Consider the following 23,726-nt stretch of genomic DNA (forward strand, 5'->3'; position numbering starts at 1 on the left):
ATATTTACCTTATTTCCTTATAAAATGTTCACAAATTCTCCAACGAACATCCCTGGTGACTAACCCTGTATATTGCAACTTACATTTTGTGCCAGTAATTAAATAAACTACAACTGTGGTAGTGCAGTTAAAGCTTTCCTCAATTTGTTCATTTATCACCATGGAACAAAAATGTGTACCTATGGCAACATGTTCACAGGATTTACAATCTGTATTCTCACACCTGTACACACCTTTACATCTTAACCAGGAATTATTCGGAGAAGCAACTTTAGGGAGACAGGAAGGGACTATTATTTTGGCAAGTGTATGATTTCATCTATAGCAAACCTGCACTCTTTTTGTACCTCATTTTCCAACTTCTTATCTGCTAGCCAACAATTACGTCTGTGGATGATATTACACACTTCATAATATTGTTCTAAATAATATTTAATGAATGTCACTTAATGACATATTTTATTTACCACCCAATAAAGATCGTCTATCCATATTAGCTACCTCATTGTAGGACTTATTAATCACATACATCCTCGCTCTAGCAATCGTACAGAAAGAGCTTCTGCTTGTCGTTCAAAATCTTCTTGATTAATGCAAATCCATTTCAATCTTATAAATTGGCCTTTTGAAACCCCATAAAGAACTTGTTTGGAATGGCAACTCTTACCATGTACTAAGGAGTTGCCTGATATGGGTTTTCTATACAGTTTGAATAAGGCTGTTTTTTGTAACTTTCAAAGTAATATCCAAATATTCAATTTGATGTTTCTGATACTGATAGGTAAAGTATGAATCCCAGTACATTAGTGTTTAATTAATCCACAAAGTCAGGTACCATCCCATAACAAAATCAGATGATCAATAAATTGTTTATAAAAATGAATATATTACCTAAAGGGGTGAATTTGTCCAAAGTAAATCATGTATTGATGATCTGATTTTGATATGGGATGGCCCATCGGATTTGGTACCCCACTTTGTGGATTGAATATTTGGATATTACGTATTTATGTATTTGGATATCGCTTTAAATTAAGTAGTGACATCATGAAATCTTTTTCACCAATGAGACACTGAGTAATTTTATTAGTGTGTTTTTAGGGCTATAAATACGGCATGGTAGCAAAAAAATGCCAGCCTTGGATTTGCATGATGTCTATAGTGATTTGATGTTCGTTTTTACGATGGATAAGTTCGCTAAATAAAGTTAAGAGTTTTCATTATATAGCACAAGTTCTATTCATTGTTTTTTCTACAAATTTTCTGGTTTGAACTTGATTCTGTAGCTACGTTGTCCATGTTGAGCGGCATTGGTTTAAACAGTCATGTGATTTACCCGCTGACTAGTTGGATTTAGAATGGGAAAGCTGCATGTGCTGTTAAATTGATAGCGTGCCCGCATGCATTGGGATTGTTTGTCTACATTGATACTAGAAGCCACACAAGGGTGAGTAAATAGATGTGACATATTCATTTACTAGAACTGACAAACTCTGTTGTGGGGCATAACAGACAGGACGATCCTGGTGGATATTAATACGTATAGCTTTTTGTCTTCTACCTGTGAGCTTTGTATATTAGTTAACATAAAATTACTAGGTGGTTACCAGACTTCCCATAACTGTTGGTATTTGAAGTCACCATTATTATTATCGGTTATTTGTAGAGCGCCAACAGATTCTGCAGCGCTATAAACAAAAGCGGAGTACAACAACACAATTATAGGGATCAAATGGGTAGAGGGCCCTGCCAAGAGTTGCACTGTTGTAAATGGATAGAAAATATTGGCACTGTGATAGAGTGTATATTTAAGGAATAAAAGGATATTATAATCCCTGGTGCTAACCCTTAGTAATATACTATAAAGTACAAGGGGGGAAGATGGGACAAGAAGGGGTTAAATAGCACTCATTCCTATTGAGATAGTAATAATGTTGAGAAACACTCAACTAAGTAATGTGCAAATTGTTTACTTAAAAACTAATTTATTAACAAGTATTAAAAAGAAGGATGTAATAAACATTACATATATTAACATAGAATGAACCAGTAATCTCCATTAAACTCCACGCTAACAAATGAAAAGCACAGAAGGAAACACAGCCCAACCACCCCCCTGTATTCCTGGCCGCTAACTGGATACTTCGGCTTCAGGTGTCAGGGATGGCCAGAACTGCGCTCCTAGCAAGCTAAACACTAAACACTAATGGAGTGAAAAAAATATATAAAATCAACACTGTCACACAAACGCGTTTCGGCTGAGATGTGGCCTTTCTCAATAAATATATAAAAACTGACAAGCCGAGTGCCGCATCTAAATCACTTTAAATACCCAATGTGCCTTAGAAACCACCAATCACATCACAAGTGAGCTTAACGCCCCTTCCAGAGCGAATCCCTTCAGAGTGATGTCACGGAGGATTGTACTGAGTGGGTCCTCTCATTGGCTGTAAGTTTAACTCCCCCAGCCAATCACCGGACCACAATCTCGTGTTTCTCCGTATTGCAGATATAATTTGATGTCTAATTGTATTGGTGTAAATATGATGAAGTATAACATTGTATGTATAATGCAGCTTTCTGTATGATCCTGCTCTGACATGCACATCGAACACACACATCCCTCTCACGTTCTGTGCTCTTACCATAGTGTGAAAAACCGCTTACAATATTGCAGTAGAGACACACTATCCAAATCGCAGACTGTAGATGTGTACAGCTCATGTAATTGTATAGCTATAGTAAGATGCTTTAAACAAGTTGATCTCAATTATACTGTGCCAACGAGATGGATTCATATAACTCCTAACTGTAGTATTAAAGATACGGCTCACACGCACTGATTACTAACGTTGTTTACCACATGTCATAAATGAATGTGACAGCACATATTCTTATAAACCTATATTAAGAGCTTATATATGATATCCTAAAAAGGCATGTCAGTAAAGTATATTATATAACATACAAAGAAAGAGACAACTTATTATTGTGTTTTCTACGGATACTACATTGTGATGATGTGAAGTATCCAAAGTTGAGAGGTACTTCACTAATACCATTTATGTATAGATGTACATTGCTAGATATTATCTATAAAGTACCAAATATAGTGTAGTGATTTACTATTACCAATCAAAGTGATAACCAAATTATTAATGGTATATTGATATTGGCAAGTACTATTAAAGGTGAAATTATTTATGGTATTTAATATTGGCAAGACTATTAAAGGTGAAAGATGCTTGGTTCAAGATCGTATTTATCCTTAAATTCTCAATGGTATAAAGTCTGTAACCCACAAAATATTTATTATCTTCGGTTAGTTCTAAGTGTCACAAATGTGAAATACTATTAAAGATATAAACATTTTAATTAAAGGTTTTACCAGACCGAAATTTCATCACTAGTACGTAGTTATCAATACATAGATTATTCAATGCATCTTACTTAGTTCTGGGTGCATATCTGAGCAGGAAGATATTGAGACTAGTTAAGAAGACAGGTTATACCCATATAACAATTCTGCAATAAGCCTTAAATTTATTTACAGGAACACCCAAATATTATTGTTCTCATTCATGCCATTTGGCATAACAGAGTTCAAATTAAAGATCACTTTGCTTCTTTTTTCAATAAAGCCTGTTCTATGTCTCCTCCACGGATGACAGATCGCAGTGTTTCTAAACCCCAGCATTTAAAAGTGCCAGTTTAACCATTGTGATACTGTAGGAAATGCCTTGCAATGCTAGTGATTTGTTTGCCATTTTCTACATCCTTAGCGGCATTTCTAATGTTGCTTAGGTGTTCTGTCATTCTTTTGCCCATTAATCTCGTCGTCATTCCGAAATAAAATAAATTACAGCTGCAGGATACACAATACACTACATTGGAAGTTTTACATGTAATATGGTTACGTATGATCCACTTTTTCTGGAATCTATCTACCATAGTTTTCTTTTTTACCATATGCGTGCACACCTTGCAGTTGCCACAAGCTATAGATCCTTTGTATAGTGGGGGCTTTTTAGCATTACTATCGAAATGACTGACCGTCAAGCGATCACTAAGATTACTGGCTCTCCTATAAGTAAATAGTGGTTTTGTGGGGATTATAGACTTAAGTTGTTCATCCGATTGTAAAATATGCCAGTGTTTTAATAACACATTGGATATTTGGTTACTCTGGTTACAAAAAGTTGAAATGAACCTGAGGCGATTAGAATCTTCAGCAGTTGTTTTGGGTTTCAAAAGTACCTGTCTATTTCTATTAAGTGCTTTCTGATAGGCTCTTTTTAGGGACTTATTGGAATAACCCCGTAAGAGCAATCTCTCTCTCAGTTCCTTTGCTGCTTTATTAAATGACTCTAGTGATGAACTATTCCTGTGTATCCTTAAATATTCACCTACTGGTAAACTCTTTATTGTATTTGGGTGATGGTAACTGTTCGCACTTAAGATATTATTAGTGGCAGTCGGTTTCCTATAGGTGTCAGTCTCCAAACGGTCATTAACTTTTTTAATAGTTAGATCTAGGAATTCCACCTTTGAGTCATCACATGTCATAGTCAAATAAAGACCAAAAGGATTAGTATTGAGTAGTTAGATGAACTTATTTAACAATTCTTTGGGACCTTCCCACACAAAGAAAATATAATCTATATACCTGGACCAGTGGGTGATGTATTGTGTATATTGTTTAAGGGTTTCATAAAACACTACAGTTTCCTCCCACCAGCCCAGGTATATATTAGTGTACGTTGGGGCGCAAGATGTCCCCATTGCTGTCCCGCATGTTTGTAAATAACATGCGGGACAGCAATAGGTTAATAATAAACTGCTTGGATTCATTGGACATAGTTTCATTCTTCTTAAGAAAATGGGAAACCGCTGCGGAATCTGTTGGCGCTCTACAAATAACCGATAATAATAATAATCCCCATTGTCTTTCTATACTGGTATATAGTGATTCAACATCACAGGTGACAAGGGTTGAATGTGGGATTATGGTAAGTGTATTAATTTTATTCAGGACATGCATCGTATCTTTAGTGTGTGAGGGTAATGAATCCACTATATAACAAAGTCTAGCGTCAACGTATTTGCTCGCCTTTTCAGTAAGAAACCCAATGCCAGATAAAATGGGTCTCCCTGGTGGGAATATTTGGATTTTGTGAATTTTTGGTAACAAATACAGTGTTTCTACCCTAGGTTTTTTTACTTCTAAATATTGGAATTCCTTCTTGTTGATTACGCCTTCAGAAGCTGCAGAATTGATTAACCTATTATACTGTTTAAGAAAACCATGTGAAGGGTTACCAAAGAAATTTTTATAGTTTTTATAGATTACTAAGCTGCTTTTTAGCCTCCTCCACATACATACATGCAGGCCATAATACAATGTTCCCCCCTTTATCGCTCTGTTTTATCTGGACATCAGTCCACTGGTTCACAGAATTTAATGCAAATTTTTCTTCTATAGACAAATTGGCCTGTGTATTATCATTGTCTACAGATAGAGCCAGTATATATTTGCATACCAAATATAAAAAGGTCAGAGTGTTAAAAGAGGTACTTGGTGGAGGCATAAAGTGTGATTTTGTATTTAACACATCACACCATTTAGTATCTACAGTCATAGTCTCATTGGTTTCAATAGTTGACTCCTCTAAAAGAGAGATTAGATCATTGATTGCCGCAGCATCATTTTTATCTAAACCTTCAGTCTCTGTATTTGAGGAAAAATATTTCTTAAGCAGTATTTTACATGTAAAAAGGTGTACATCTTTGATAGTCTCGAACTTGTCAAGTGTAGGTGTTGGAACGAATGACAGACCCTTTTTAAGAACTGAGATCTGTGTATCAGTCAAAACTCTGTCAGAAAGATTAATTATATTTAATTCTTGTTGAATTGTTTCTTTTTGGCAAAAGATTTTTGGTTGAATTTGACTTGTTTTTTGGTTCTGGGTTTGTTTTCCCCTACCCCTTCGGGTTCTACGCCTAAAGGGATATTCCCATTGCCACCATGGGGTGTTATCCTACTGTGCAAGATTGGTTTAGTTCTCAACTCTTCATCTGAATTGTCTCCATCAGTGGTGTCACAATACCTATCCGAAAAGTCTGAATCAGTATTTGTTTTGTTGGTATTCCACATATATACTGACTTGTTAGCATAATCTGTTATATCTCTTTCTATTTTCTTCTCTTTATTATCTGAAATATATTTAGCAAATCTTTCTACTTCTTCCTTAGTTTTCACATAAGACTTTTGGAATTCCTCTTTTAATTCATATTGTTTTAATTCCCCACTGATTTTGGTAATTTCATCAGTTATTTCGTTAAGCTTATCCATCTCATGCTCTATCAAGTAACCTATGAGTTTAAATGAGCACTCAGAGAGGGCCTCTTCCCACTTAATCTTTAATGCAGATTTTAGGTCTTGAAATGAGGGAAATAGTTTGAGTCGTAAGCCTCTAGGTATTACCTTGTTATCTTTGTAGAAATTAAACATACCTATATTCCATTGTCTTTTTATTTGTCGTTTTCAAATTCTTTTTAGGTTTTTAAGAGATTTTAACCATTCCCCCACTTGTGCATTGTCTTTGGTATTTTTATTTTTTAAGTAAACTGTTAATTTTTAATATCTTCTGACCATTGAAGCATTTCAGCTCCTAAGTCAAAGGTCGCCATTATATCATTGTTAATGTAATAAAATCACGTGCTCAAATATAAGAATGTGGTTTACCCACCAAGTAACTATAGTAAATGGATAGAAAATATTGGCACTGTGATAGAGTGTATATTTAAGGAATAAAAGGATATTATAATCCCTGGTGCTAACCCTTAGTAATATACTATAAAGTACAAGGAAGGGAGGAAGATGGGACAAGAAGGGGTTAAATAGCACTCATTCCTATTGAGATAGTTGAGTGTTTCTCAACATTATTACTAAGTAATGTGCAAATTGTTTACTTAAAAACTAATTTATTAACAAGTATTAAAAAGAAGGATGTAATAAACATTACATATATTGACATGGAATGAACCACATAATCTCCATTAAACTCCACGCTAACAAATGAAAAGCACAGAAGGAAACACAGCCCACCCACCCCCCTGTATTCCTGGCCGATAACTGGATACTTCGGCTTCAGGTGTCAGGGATGGCCAGAACTGCGCTCCTAGCAAGCTAAACACTAATGGAGTGAAAAAAATATATAAAATCAACACTGTCACACAAAAGCGTTTCGGCTGAGATGTGGCCTTTCTCAATGTGTATAAGCCGAGTGCCACATCTAAATCACTTTAAATACCCAATGTGCCTTAGAAACCACCAATCACATCACAAGTTAGCTTAACGCCCCTTCCAGAGCGAATCCCTTCAGAGTGATGTCACGGAGGATTGTACTGAGCAGGTTCTCTCATTGGCTGTAAGTTTAACTCCCCCAGCCAATCACCGGACCACAATCTCATGTTTCTCCGTATTGCGGATATAATTTGATGTCTAATTGTATTTGTGTAAATATGATGAGGTATAACATTGTATGTATAATGCAGCTTTCTGTATGATCCTGCTCTGACATGTACATCGAACACACACATCCCTCTCACGTTCTGCGCTCTTACCATAGTGTGAAAAACCGCTTATAATATTGCAGTAGAGACACACAAGCCAAGTCGCAGACTGTAGATGTGTACAGCTCATGTAATTGTATAGCTATAGTAAGATGCTATAAACCAGTTGATCTCAATTATACTGTGCCAACGATATGGATTCATATAACTCCTAACTGTAGTATTAAAAATACGGCTCACACGCATTGATTACTAACGTTGTTTACCACATGTCCTAAATGAATGTGACAGCACATATTCTTATAAACCTATATTAAGAGCTTATATATGATATCCTAAAAAGGCATGTCAGTAAAGTATATTATATAACATACAAAGAAAGAGAAAACTTATTATTGTGTTTTCTACGGATACTACATTGTGATGATGCAAAGTATCCAAAGTTGAGAGGTACTTCACTAATACCATTTATGTATAGATGTACATTGCTAGATATTATCTATAAAGTACCAAATATAGTGTAGTGATTTACTATTACCAATCAAAGTGATAACCAAATTATTAATGGTATATTGATATTGGCAAGTACTATTAAAGGTGAAATTATTTATGGTATTTAATATTGGCAAGTACTATTAAAGGTGAAAGATGCTTGGTTCAAGATCGTATTTAACCTTAAATTCTCAATGGTATAAAGTCTGTAACCCACAAAATATTTATTATCTTCGGTTAGTTCTAAGTGTCACAAATGTGAAATACTATTAAAGATATAAACATTTTAATTAAAGGTTTTACCAGACCGAAATTTCATCACAAGTACGTAGTTATCAATACATAGATTATTCAATGCATCTTACTTAGTTCTGGGTGCATATCTGAGCAGGAAGATATTGAGACTAGTTAAGAAGACGGGTTATACCCATATAACAATTCTGCAATAAGCCTTAAATTTATTTACAGGAACACCCAAAAATTATTGTATGACATGTGGTAAACAAAGTTAGTAATCAGTGCGTGTGAGCCGTATCTTTAATACTACAGTTAGGAGTTATATGAATCCATATCGTTGGCACAGTATAATTGAGATCAACTTGTTTAAAGCATCTTCCTATAGCTATGGAAATAGTGGCAACGGTGTTAGTTTAAGCAAATATCAACCCCTTCATAATATAGTATGCTGAAATAATAGTAGATATATAATCTATTCAGTATTCATTATATACCAGTTAGTATCACTGGTGAAGTGTAGGAGAAGGGGGGTGCTGACTGTCTGATAGATATATAGGTACAAAAAAGAGAGAGAAGTTTGACAGTACCCAGCACTCACAAAACACTATATAGTAACACTATGCATTGAAAACCGGATTGTGTCAAGAACTGGTTATTAAAACGTAACTTTTACTAATGATAGAATAAAAAGGGTGGTAAATAGTACCAAATGTATAACATAAATATGTGAGACATACATTTAAAACTTAGATTAAGAAACAGATCAGGACTGTGTGTGTGAGACTTCAAAAACAGAATTACTTCCCTGGGTAATAGTTCAAATACACCATAACCCTCAGGGCTCAGAGAATACACGGATTGCTCTAAAGCTAATCTAAAAAGGGGATTGACCCCAACAACATTACCTAATCTGAGCAATACTGGTATCTAGAGCAGGAGAGGAAACGGTTTATCATTGTCATTGTCTGTGTGCATGAGACTTGCTAATTTGTGTTTACCTGTGACCTTTCTAAGCTCATATTGATGTGGCAATTGCCTTCCTTAATAAGTCATTTATAAACCGTTTCCTCTCCTGCTCTAGATACCAGTATTGCTCAGATTAGGTAATGTTGTTGGGGTCAATCCCCTTTTTAGATTAGCTTTAGAGCAATCCGTGTATTCTCTGAGCCCTGAGGGTTACGGTGTATTTGAACTATTACCCAGGGAAGTAATTCTGTTTTTGAAGTCTCACACACACAGTCCTGATCTGTTTCTTAATCTAAGTTTTAAATGTATGTCTCACATATTTATGTTATACATTTGGTACTATTTACCACCCTTTTTATTCTATCATTAGTAAAAGTTACGTTTTAATAACCAGTTCTTGACACAATCCGGTTTTCAATGCATAGTGTTACTATATAGTGTTTTGTGAGTGCTGGGTACTGTCAAACTTCTCTCTCTTTTTTGTACCTATATCTTCCTATAGCTATACAATTACATGAGCTGTACACATCTACAGTCTGCGACTTGGCTAGTGTGTCTCTACTGCAATATTGTAAGCGGTTTTTCACACTATGGTAAGAGCACAGAACATGAGAGGAATGTGTGTGTTCGATGTGCCTGTCAGAGCAGGATCATACAGAAAGCTGCATTATACATACAATGTTATACTTCATCATATTTACACCAATACAATTAGACATCAAATTATATCTGCAATACGGAGAAACACGAGATTGTGGTCCGGTGATTGGCTGGGGGAGTTAAACTTACAGCCAATGAGAGGACCCGCTCAGTACAATCCTCCGTGACATCACTCTGAAGGGATTCGCTCTGGAAGGGGCGTTAAGCTCACTTGTGATGCGATTTGTGGTTTCTAAGGCACATTGGGTATTTAAAGTGATTTAGATGCGGCACTTGTCAGTTTTTATACACATTGAGAAAGGCCACATCTCGGCCGAAACGAGTTTGTGTGACAGTGTTGATTTTATATATTTTTTTCACTCCATTAGTGTTTAGCTTGCTAGGAGCGCAGTTCTGGCCATCCCTGACACCTGAATCCGAAGTATCCAGTTAGCGGCCAGGAATACAGGGGGTGGTTGGGCTTTGTTTCCTTCTGTGCTTTTCATTTGTTAGCGTGGAGTTTAATGGAGATTACGTGGTTCATTCCATGTTAATATATGTAATGTTTATTACATCCTTCTTTTTAATACTTGTTAATAAATTAGTTTTTAAGTAAACAATTTGCACATTACCTAGTTGAGTGTTTCTTAACATTATTACTATCTCAATAGGAATAAGTGCGATTTAACCCCTTCTTGTCCCATCTTCCCCTTTCCTTGTACTTTATATTATATTACTAAGGGTTAGCACCAGGGATTATAATATCCTTTTATTCCTTAAATATACACTCTATCCCAGTGCCAATATTTTCTATCCATTTACTATAGTTACTTGGTGGGTAAACCACATTCTTATATTTGAGCATGTGATTTTATTACGTTAGCAATTATATAATGGCGACCTTTGACTTAGGAGCTGAAATGCTTCAATGGTCAGAAGATATTAAAAATTTAACAGTTGACTTGAAAAATAAAAATACCAAAGACAATGCACAAGTGGGGGAATGGTTAAAATCTCTTAAAAACCGAAAAGAATTTGAAAACGACAAATAAAAAGACAATGGAATATAGGTATGTTTAATTTCTACAAAGATAACAAGGTAATACCTAGAGGCTTGCGACTCAAACTATTTCCCTCATTTCAAGACCTAAAATCTGCATTAAAGATTAAGTGGGAAGAGGCCCTCTCTGAGTGCTCATTTAAACTCATAGGTTACTTGATAGAGCACGAGATGGATAAGCTTAACGAAATAACTGATGAAATTACCAAAATCAGTGGGGAATTAAAACAATATGAATTAAAAGAGGAATTCCAAAAGTCTTATGTGAAAACTAAGGAAGAAGTAGAAAGATTTGCTAAATATATTTCAGATAAAAAAAAGAGAAGAAAATAGAAAGAGATATAACAGATTATGCTAACAAGTCAGTATATATGTGGAATACCAACAAATCAATAAATACTGATTCAGACTTTTCAGATAGGGATTGTGACACCACTGATGGAGACAATTCAGATGAAGAGTTGAGACCTAAACCAATCTTGCGCAGTAGGATAACACCCCATGGTGGTAATGGGAATATCCCTTTAGGCGTAGAACCCGAAGGGGTAGGGGAAAACAAACCCAGAACCAGAAAACAAGTCAAATTCAACCAAAAATATTTTGCCAAAAAGAAACAAAGAAACATAGAATTTGACGGTAGATAAGAACCAAAAAGGCCCATCAAGTCTACCCATATTACATGTTACTTTTTCCTTAGGATAGCCTTATGCATGTCCCAGGCATTTTTAAATTCCTTTACAGTCTTTGTGTTTACCACCTCAAATGGAAGTTTTTTCCATGAATCCACCACCCTTTCTGTAAAAAAATGCTTCCTCAAATTTCTCCTGAATCTACTACCCTCTAACTTTAGATTGTGACCCCTTACAAGTCAACAAGAATTAAATATAATTAATCTTTCTGACAGAGTTTTGACTGATACACAGATCTCAGTTCTTAAAAAGGGTCTGTCATTCGTTCCAACACCTACACTTGACAAGTTCGAGACTATCAAAGATGTACACCTTTTTACACGTAAAATACTGCTTAAGAAATATTTTTTCTCAAATACAGAGACTGAAGGGTTAGATAAAAATGATGCTGCGGCAATCAATGATCTAATCTCTCTTTTAGAGGAGTCAACTATTGAAACCAATGAGACTATGACTGTAGATACTAAATGGCGTGATGTGTTAAAAACAAAATCACACTTTATACCTCCACCAAGTACCTCTTAACACTCTGACCTTTTTAGATTTGGTATGCAAAGATATACTTGCTCTATCTGTAGACAATGATAATACACAGGCCAATTTGTCTACAGAAGAAAAATTTGCATTAAATTCTATGAACAAGTGGACTGATGTCCAGATAAAACAGAGCGGTAAAGGGGGAAACATTGTATTGTGGCCTACATGTATGTACGTGGAGTAGGCTAAAAAACAGCTTAGTAATCTAAAAACTATAAAAATCTCTTTGGTAACCCTACAGATGGTTTTCTTAAACAGTATAATAGGTTAATCAATTCTGTTGCTTCTGAAGGCGTAATCGACAAGAAGGAATTCCAATATTTAGAAGTCAAACAACCTAGGGTAGCAACACTGTATTTGTTACCAAAAATTCACAAAAAAACAAATATGCCCACCAGGGAGACCCATTGTATCTGGCATTGGGTCTCTTACTGAAAAGGCGAGCAAATATACGTTGACACTAGACTTCGTTATATTGTGGATTCATTACCCTCACACACTAAAGATACGATGCATGTCCTGAATAAAATTAATACACTTACCGTAACCCCACATTTAACCCTTGTCACCTGTGATGTTGAATCACTATATACCAGTATAGAAAGACAATGGGGATGTACAGCGGTTTCCCATTTTCTTAAGAAGAATGAAACTATGTCCAATGAATCCAAGCAGTTTATTATTAACCTATTGGAATTCGTACTTGGACATAATTATTTTGCATTTGACGGGAAATTTGATTTACAAACATGCGGGACAGCAATGGGGACATCTTGCGCCCCAACGTACGCTAATATATACCTGGGCTGGTGGGAGGAAACTGTAGTGTTTCATGAAACCCTTAAACAGTATACACAATACATCACCCACTGGTCCAGGTATATAGATGATATTTTCTTTGTGTGGGAAGGTCCCAAAGAATTGTTGAATAAGTTCATATCACTACTCAATACTAATCCTTTTGGTCTTTGACTATGACATGTGATGACTCAAAGGTGGAATTCCTAGATCTAACTATTAAAAAAGTTAATGACCGTTTGGAGACTGACACCTATAGGAAACCGACTGCCACAAATAATATCTTAAGTGCGAACAGTTACCATCACCCAAACACAATAAAGAGTTTACCAGTAGGTGAATATTTAAAGGACCAGTCAACACAGTAGATTTGCATAATCAACAAATGCAATAGCACTTAGTCTGAACTTCCAATGAGTAGTAGATTTTTTTTCTGACAATTATAAAAGTTATGTCTATTCCCACTCCCCCTGTACCACGTGACAGCCATCAGCCATTCACAAATGCATACACGCTTATTCTTGCACATGCTCAGTAGGAGCTGGTGACTCAAAAAGTTTAAATATAAAAAGACTGTTCACATTTTGTTAATGGAAGTAAATTGGAGTAGTTGTTTAAAATGGCATGCTCTATCTGAATAATGAAAGTTTAATTTTGATTGAGTGTCCCTCTAAGGATACACAGGATTAGTTCATCACTAGAGTCATTTAATAAAGCAGCAAAGGAACTGAGAGAGAGATTGCTCTTACGGGGTTATTCCAATAAGTCCCTAAACAGAGCCTATCAAAAAGCACTTAATAAAAATACAGATAGTTTTGAAACCCAAAAGAACTGCTGAAGATTCTAATCCCCTCAGGTTCATTTCAACTTTTTGTAACCAGAGTAACCAAATATCCAATGTGTTATTAAAACACTGGCATATTTTACAATCGGATGAACAACTTAAGTCTATAATCCCCACAAAACCACTATTTACTTATAGGAGAGCAAGTAATCTTAGTGATCGCTTGACGGTCAGTCATTTCGATAGCAATGCTCAAAAGCCCCCACTATACAAAGGATCTATAGCTTGTGGCAACTGCAAGGTGTGCACGCATATGGAAAAAAAGAAAACTATGGTAGATAGATTCCAGAAGAAGTGGATCATACGTAACCATATTACATGTAAAACTTCCAATGTAGTGTATTGTGTATCCTGCAGCTGTAATTTGTTTTATGTCGGAATGGCGACGACATTAATGGGCAAAAGAATGACAGAACACCTAAGCAACATTAGAAATGCCGCTAAGGATGTAGAAAATGGCAAACAAATCACTAGTGTTGCCAGGCACATCCTACAGTATCACCATGGCGAAACTGGCACTTTTAACCCCTTAATGACCACAGCACTTTTCCATTTTCTGTCCGTTTGGGACCAAGGCTATTTTTACATTTTTGTGGTGTTTGTGTTTAGCTGTAATTTTCCTCTTACTCATTTACTGTACCCACACATATTATATACCGTTTTTCTCGCCATTAAATGGACTTTCAAAATATACCATTATTTTCATCATATCTTATAATTTACTATAAAAAATATTATAAAATATGAGGAAAAAATGGAAAAAAACACACTTTTTCTAACTTTGACCCCCAAAATCTGTTACACATCTACAACCACCAAAAAACACCCATGCTAAATAGTTTCTAAATTTTGTCCTGAGTTTAGAAATACCCAATGTTTACATGTTCTTTACTTTTTTTGCAAGTTATAGGGCTATAAGTACAAGTAGCACTTTGCCATTTCCAAACCACTTTTTTTCAAAATTAGCGCTAGTTACATTGGGACACTAATATCTTTCAGGAATCTCTGAATATCCATTGACATGTATATATTTTTTTTTAGAAGACATCCCAAAGTATTGATCTAGGCCCATTTTGGTATATTTCATGGCACCATTTCACCGCCGAATGCGATCAAATAAAAAAATTATTTTACTTTTTCACAAATTTTTTCACAAACTTTAGGTTTCTCACTGAAATTATTTACAAACAACTCATGAAATTATGGAATAAATGGTTGTAAATGCTTCTCTGGGATCCCCTTTGTTCATAAATAGCAGACATATATGGCTTTGGCTTTGCTTTTTGGTAATTAGAAGGCTGCTAAATGCCACTGCGCACCAACCGTGTATTATGCCCAGCAGTGAATGGGTTAATTAGGGAGCATGTAGGGAGCTTCTAGGGTTAATTTTAGCTCTAGTGTAGTGTAGTAGACAACCCCAAGTATTGATCTAGGCCCATTTTGGTATATTTCATGCCACCATTTCACCGCCAAAAGCAATCAAATAAAAAAAAATTGTTCACTTTTTCAAACTTTAGGTTTTTCACTAAAATTATTTACAAACAGCTTGTGCAATTATGGCACAAATGGTTTTAAATGCTTCTCTGGGATCCCCTTTGTTCATAAATAGCAGACATATATGGCTTTGGCGTTGCTTTTTGGTAATTATAAGGCCGCTAAATGCTGCTGCGCATCACATGTGTATTATGGCCAGCAGTGAAGGGGTTAATTAGGTAGTTTGTAGGGAGCTTGCAGGGTTAATTTTAGCTTTAGTGTAGAGATCAGACTCCCACCTGACACATCCCACCCCCTGATCCCTCCCAAACAGCACTCTTCCCTCCCCCACCCCACAATTGTCCCCGCCATCTTAAGTACTGGCAGAAAGTCTGCCAGTACTAAAATAAAAGGTATAAAAAAATAATAATTTTTTTTAAGCATATTTACATATGCTGCTATGTAGGGTCCCCCCTTAGCCCCCAACCTCCCTGATCCCCCCAAAATAGCTCCCTAACCCTCCCCCTCTGCCTTATTGGGGCCATCTTGGGTACTGGCAGCTGTCTGCCAGTACCCAGTTTGCAAATAAAAATGTTTTTTTTTAATGTTTTACTATTTGTTTCTGTAGTGTAGCTTCCCCCCCCACAGTCCAATACCCCACCAGCCAAACCGATCACCAAAATAACCATATTAACCCCTTTGATCCCCACTTCTAACAAAAACATTTTCTGTAGCGTAGTGGTTCCCACCCGCTCCCTCCCCGTGCACGCGCCCGCCCGGCCTCCCCGTGCACGCGCGCGCGTCCGTGCGCGTCCCCCCGGTCGTCCCCGCCCCCGATCCCGCCCCCCTCCGCATCACAAAGGCCATCGATGGCCGCCACCCACCTCCCACACCGGCTCCCACCCACCAACGAACGTAGCCGTTAATGTCCGGTGCAGAGAGGGCCACAGAGTGGCTCTCTCTGCACCGGATGGCTACAAATGGTTATTGCAGGATGCCTCGATATCGAGGCATCACTGCAATAACCGGAAAGCAGCTGGAAGCGAGCAGGATCGCTTCCAACTGCTTTCCAAACCGAGGACGTGCAGGGTACGTTCTCAGGCATTAACTGCCTTTTTTTTGAGGACGTACCCTGCACGTCCTCGGTCATTAAGGGGTTAAAGGGACACTGTACCCAAAAATTTTCTTTTGTAATTCATAAAGAGCATGCAATTTTAAGCAACTGTCTAATTTACTCCTATTATCAATTTTTCTTCGTTCTCTTGCTATCATTATTTTAAAAAGAAGGCATCTAAGCTTTTTTTTGGTTTCAGTACTCTGGACAGCACTTTTTTATTGGTGGATGAATTTATCCACCAATCAGCAAGGACAACCCAGGTTGTTCACAAAAATGGGCCGGCATCTAAACTTACATTCTTGCATTTCAAATAAAGATACCAAGAGAATGAAGAAAATTTGATAATAGGAGTAAATTAGAAAGTTGCTTAAAATTTCATGCTCAATCTGAATCACGAAAGAAAATTTTTGGGTACAGTGTCCCTTTAAATGCTGGGGTTTAGAAACACTGCGATCTTTCATCCGTGGAGGAGACATAGAACAGGCTTTATTGAAAAAAGAAGTGAAGTGGATCTTTAATTTGAACTCTGTTATGCCAAATGGCATGGATGAGAACAATAATTTTTGGGTGTTCCTGTAAATAAATTTAAGGCTTATTGCAGAATTGTTATATGGGTATAACCTGTCTTCTTAACTAGTCTCAATATCTTCCTGCTCAGATATGCACCCAGAACTAAGTAAGATGCATTGAATAATCTATGTATTGATAACTACGTACTAGTGATGAAATTTCGGTCTGGTAAAACCTTTAATTAAAATGTTTATATCTTTAATAGTATTTCACATTTGTGACACTTAGAACTAACCGAAGATAATAAATATTTTGTGGGTTACAGACTTTATACCATTGAAAATTTAAGGATAAATACGATCTTGAACCAAGCATCTTTCACCTTTAATAGTACTTGCCAATATTAAATACCATAAATAATTTCACCTTTAATAGTACTTGCCAGTATCAATATACCATTCATAATTTGGTTATCACTTTGATTGGTAATAGTAAATCACTACACTATATTTGGTACTTTATAGATAATATCTAGCAATGTACATCTATACATAAATGGTATTAGTGAAGTACCTCTCAAGTTTGGATACTTCGCATCATCACAATGTAGTATCCGTAGAAAACACAATAATAAGTTGTCTCTTTCTTTGTATGTTATATAATATACTTTACTGACATGCCTTTTTAGGATATCATATATAAGCTCTTAATATAGGTTTATAAGAATATGTGCTGTCACATTCATTTATGACATGTGGTAAACAACGTTAGTAATCAGTGCGTGAGCCGTATCTTTAATACTACAGTTAGGAGTTATATGAATTCATATCATTGGCACAGTATAATTGAGATCAACTAGTTTAAAGCATCTTACTATAGCTATACAATTACATGAGCTGTACACATCTACAGTCTGCGACTTGGCTAGTGTGTCTCTACTGCACTATTGTAAGCGGTTTTTCACACTATGGTAAGAACGCAGAACGTGAGAGGGATGTGTGTGTTCGATGTGCATGTCAGAGCAGGATAATACAGAAAGCTGCATTATACATACAATGTTATACCTCATCATATTTACACCAATACAATTAGACATCAAATTATATCTGCAATATGGAGAAACACGAGATTGTGGTCCGGTGATTGTCAGGGGGACTTAAAATTACAGCTAATAAGAGGACCCGCTCAGTACAATCCTCCGTGACATCACTCTGAAGGGATTCGCTCTGGAAGGGGCATTAAGCTCACTTGTGATGCGATTGGTGGTTTCTAAGGCACATTGGGTATTTAAAGTGATTTAGATGCGGCACTCGGCTTGTCAGTTTTTATACACATTGAGAAAGGCCACATCTCGGCCGAAACGCATTTGTGTGACAGTGTTGATTTTATATATTTTTTTCACTCCATTAGTGTTTAGCTTGCTAGGAGCGCAGTTCTGGCCATCCTTGACACCTGAAGCCGAAGTATCCAGTTAGCGGCCAGGAATACAGGGGGGGTGGTTGGGCTGTGTTTCCTTCTGTGCTTTTCATTTGTTAGCATGGAGTTTAATGGGGAGATTACGTGGTTCATTCCATGTTAATATATGTAATGTTTATTACATCCTTCTTTTTAATACTTGTTAATAAATTAGTTTTTAAGTAAATAATTTGCACATTACTTAGTTGAGTGTTTCTCAACATTATTACTATCTCAATAGGAATGAGTGCTATTTAACCCCTTCTTGTCCCATCTTCCCCCTTCCTTGTACTTTATAAGAGTTGCACTGTTGTAGTCAGCTCTTAAGAAGGTGATCTACAAACAGCTGGACTCTTAGGCTTACATGCTAAGGGGGTTCAGGGGATAGCAATGGAGGAGAGGAACTGGTATAAAGAAAGGTTAGCGTAGGTTGTATGCATCCCTAAACAGTAGAGTCTTTAGGGAGCACTTGAAGCTTTTAAAACTAGAAGAGAGTCTTGTGGAGCGAGGCAGAGAGTTCCATAAGATGGGAGCCAGTCTGCAGAAGTCCTGTAAACGGGAGTGTGATGAGGTGACAAGAGAGGAGGAGAGTAGGAGGTCGTGAGCAGAGCGAAGGGGACGGGAGGGAGAGTATCTGGAGACAAGGTCTGAGATATAGGGGGGAGCATTGCAGTTGAGAACTTTGTATGTCAGAATAAGAATTTTGTGTTTGATCCTAGAGGCAAGAGGAGGCCAGTGAAGGGATTGGCAGAGAGGTGCAGCAGATGAAGAGCGACGTTTAAGGAAGATGAGTCTGGCAGAGGCATTCGTTATGGATTGTAAAGGAGCTAGGCGGCAGGTGGGGAGACAAGAGAGGACAGAGTTACAGTAATCGAGGCGGGAAAGAATGAGAGAGTGGATATTTAAAATATTTAACAAAACTTAATAAGTGAATCACATGCTTATATTGAGATGAGCTAATTAGCGTGCTAGCCAAAGTTATGATATTACCAGATGATTATCACATGCACAATGCATACCATTATAAACTTTTAATACCTCTTTTTAAAAGCTGTAAAATGTTACAGTGGGCAGTACCCACAGACATTATAGGCTCCTTGATCGCTCCACAATAAACACATAAACTACCCTAAAAGTATTTAACCTATAAATTTCCAGGCCCCACTAAAATAGTTCCCCAAAATCACTAAACCCCTAACAGCCATTAACCCCTAAACTATTTAACCCTGTTTTTCAGGTTCTGGTAACTTTTCTTTGCATAAACAAATTTCTTTGAAATGTGCCAGCTTTGTGGCCATCCTCAGTAATAAGAAATGCTAAAAATGTTACGTAAATGTTTGAATATTTGTGGTCTATTATAATATAATAATATATTTTTAGAGGTTTTGTTTTTCAGATTAAACCTGCTTTTTAAAGTATATACAAAAAAATACATATATTTGGTCCTTATTGTGAAAAGGTTATATACCCCATGTACAGAATGAACGAGGGCATGTCATGCTGCAATTAGCATATCCTAATCATTACAAACCATCGGCTAGATTACGAGTCTTGCGTTAGCCTTAAAAAGCAGTGTTGAGAGGTCCCAACGCTGCTTTTTAACGCCCGCTGGTATTACGAGTCAGGCAGGTACATGTGTACCGCTCACTTTTCTTCCGCGACTCGAGCTCACCGCAAATCCCCTTACGTAAATTGCGTATCCTATCTTTTTAATGGGATTTGCCTAACGCCGGTATTACGAGTCTTGGAAGAAGTAAGCGGTAGACCCTCTCCTGTCACGACTCCTACCGCATTTAAAAGTCAGTAGTTAAGAGTTTTATGGACTAACGCCGTAACATAAAACTCTTAACTAAAGTGCTACAAAGTACACTAACATAAACTACCTATTAACCCCTAAACCGAGGCCCCCCCGCACAACGGAAACACTAGAATAAAGTTTATAACCCCTAATCTGCCGACCGGACATCGCCGACACTGTAATAAATATATTAACCCCTAAACCGCCGCACTCCCGCCTCGCAAACATTAGTTAAATTTTATTAACCCTAATCTGCCGTCCCTAACATCGCCGACACCTATCTACATTTATTAACCCCTAATCTGCCGCCCCCAACGTCGCCGCTACTATATTAAATTTATTAACCCCTAAACCTAAGTCTAACCCTAAGTCTAACACCCCCCAAACTTAAATATAATGAAATAAAATTACTACAATTAACGAACCAGTAAACACAGTAGATTTACATAATCAACAAATGCAAGATAACAAGACAATGCAATAGCACTTAGTCTGAACTTCAAATGAGTAGTAGATTTTTTTCTAACAATTTTAAAAGTTATGTCTATTTCCACTCCCCCTGTACCATGTGACAGCCATCAGCCAATCACAAATGCATACACGTACCATGTGACAGCCATCAGCCAATCACAAATGCATACACATTTATTCTTGCACATGCTCAGTAGGAGCTGGTGACTCAAAAAGTTTAAATATAAAAAGACTGTGCACTTTTTTTTAATGGAAGTATATTGGAAAGTTGTTTAAAATTGCATGCTCTATCTGAATAATTAAAGTTTATTTTGAATTGAGTGTCCCTTTAAATAAATGAATCCTATTTAAAACTAAATACTTACCTGTAAAATAAACCATAAGATAGCTACAATATAGCTAATAGTTACATTGTATCTATCTTAGGGTTTATATTTATTTTACAGGCAACTTTGTAATTATTTTAACTAGGTAGAATAGTTATTAAATAGTTATTAACTATTTAATAACTACCTAGTTAAAATAAGAACAAATTTACCTGTAAAATAAATCCTAACCTAAGTTACAATTACACCTAACACTACACTATAATTAAATTAATTACATAAACTAACTACAGTTAACTACAATTAAATTAAATAAACTAAAGTACGAAAAAACAACAAACACTAAATTACAGAAAATAAAAAAATAATTACAATTTTTTTTTAACTAATTACACCTAATCTAATCCCCCTAATAAAATAAAAAAGCCCCCCAAAATAATAAAATTCCCTACCCTATACTAAATTACAAATAGCCCTTAAAAGGGCCTTTTGCGGGGCATTGCCCCAAAGTAATCAGCTCTTTTACCTGTAAAAAAAAAAAAAATACAATACCCCCCAACATTAATACCCACCACCCACACACCCAACCCTACTCTAAAACCCACCCAATCCCCCTTAAAAAAACCTAACACTAACCCCTTGAAGATCACCCTACCTTGAGATGTCTTCACCCAGCCGGGCACAAGTGGACCTTAATTTTAGGGGTTAATAACTTTATTATAGTGGCGGTGACGTTGGCGGCAGCAGATTAGGGGTTAATACATTTAATATAGTTGCGGCGACGTTGGGGAGGCAGATTAGGGGTTAATAAATATAATGTAGGGTTCGGCGATGTTGGGGGCAGCAGATTAGGGGTTCATTAGTATAATGTAGGTGGCGGCGGTGTCCGGAGCGGCAGATTAGGGGTTAATATTATGCAGGTGGCGACGATGTCGGGGGTGGCAGATTAGGGGTTAATAAGTGTAAGATTAGGGGTGTTTAGACTCGGGGGTTAATGTTAGGGTGTTAGGTGTAGACATAAAAGTATTTCCCCATAGGAATCAATGGGGCTGCGTTAGGAGCTGAACGCTGCTTTTTTGCAGGTGTTAGGTGTAGGGTTTTTTTTAGCCGGCTCAGCCCCATTGTTTCCTATGGGGAAATCGTGCATGAGCACGTTTAGCTAGCTTACCGCTACCGTAAGCAATGCTGGTATTGAGGTGAGATATGGAGCTAAATTTTGCTCTACGCTCAACTTTTTGTGGCTAACGCCAGGTTTAAAAAAACCTGTAATACCAGCGTTGTCTTAAGGGAGAGTTAAAAAAAAGGCTCGTTAGCAACGCACCCCTGTTACCGCAAAACTCGTAATCTCGGTGCATGTTAATATGTGTAAATAAACAAATACAGCCAGTAACAGGGACATGCGACAGTTATTATGACATATTCCATCACCTCCCCTGTCAGCAGGTACAGGATCTGCAGGATGTGGGTCAGTATCCTCTCTGTTGTCATCTTGTCCCCGGTCATGTCGCTTGCTGTCAGTGAGTTAGTCACACGCTGCAAGAGTGAAACATATAAACATCACTGACCCCTCTCACATCACCTGTGTGTATCCTGTTATCATATTCCCCATCTCATCACGGTCACAGGGCAAGGCATTGCAAAATATCTGCACCTACAGTAAATATTGTATATATGCACAGTAAATATCAGGAATTAAGTGTTGCATTGCAAAATATCTGCACACACAGTAAATATATATATATACTGTACAGAGGAAGTAGCACTGACCATCCAATCGACTGCCTGGTGCACTGCTGCTGTTGAAAATACACAAAGTCCTAGTACCCCAAACCTGGCCAAGGATAAATGGTAATATCGATAAAGCAGGGAACAGTGTCAAATGCAAATAGAAGCCTTTAATCCATAATAAGAAAAAACAGGTAGGGCCTTAACCCATAACGTCCATAACCCATGTCTGTCACGGCCTCCATTTGACAAAGGTTCTGGCTAGAACCGAAACGTTATATTTTTTCCTTATTGTGGAGTAAAGGCTTCTATTTGCATTTGACATTGATGTATGTATGTATGTATGTATATATATATATATATATATATATATATATATATATATATATATATATATATATATATATATATATATATATATATATATATATATATATATATATATATATATATATATTAGGGCTGCAACTAACAATTATTTTCATAATCAATTAATCGGCCGATTATTTTTTCGATTAATCGACTAATCGGATAAAAAATAATCAATAATTTTTTAGTATATTTTAAATAGAATCCACATACTGAGTGTTACAAATATAAACTTCAGACTAAAACTTTACATTAACACAACTGTTTGTCCAATTTTAAAACAGCAGAGCACAGTTTTATAATTAAACAAAACTAAAAACTGTTTGAAAAGAGGTAGAACTTCCACCTTGGCAAGGGGCCTCTCAATAAAGTAACCCTTGACTTAATTCCAACATAAAAAATATCTTGAATATCTATATGCAATGGTAAATAACCAGCTATAAGGTTAGGGGAAAATATCTAGCCCACTCTAAAAAGAACAAATTTATACTTATAAAGTTTGAATCTGGAACATATCACAATTGATTAAAAATATAAAAAAACAAAAAACAATTCAAAAGCTCTAATGACTATATATCAATAAGAGGACAAATCCTTACACATTTATTTATACAGTACATATAATCAGCAATAGCAAACAATCCG

At 36.5% G+C, this 23,726-nt stretch overlaps 1 protein-coding gene across 1 annotated transcript in view; it reads right to left on the reverse strand.

The window, feature by feature from the left end:
• LOC128657010 (gastrula zinc finger protein XlCGF66.1-like) overlaps window positions 1-23,726 on the reverse strand; it is a 47,384-nt gene that overhangs the window by 15,945 nt on the left and 7,713 nt on the right. The window contains exon 3 of the mRNA XM_053711233.1: window positions 22,416-22,520. Within this exon, the coding sequence (XP_053567208.1) occupies window positions 22,416-22,520 (105 nt within the window). The remainder of the gene's footprint in view (window positions 1-22,415; window positions 22,521-23,726) is intronic.

This window comes from Bombina bombina, chromosome 4, assembly GCF_027579735.1.
Source record: "Bombina bombina isolate aBomBom1 chromosome 4, aBomBom1.pri, whole genome shotgun sequence".
NCBI classification, from domain to species: Eukaryota; Metazoa; Chordata; class Amphibia; order Anura; family Bombinatoridae; genus Bombina; species Bombina bombina.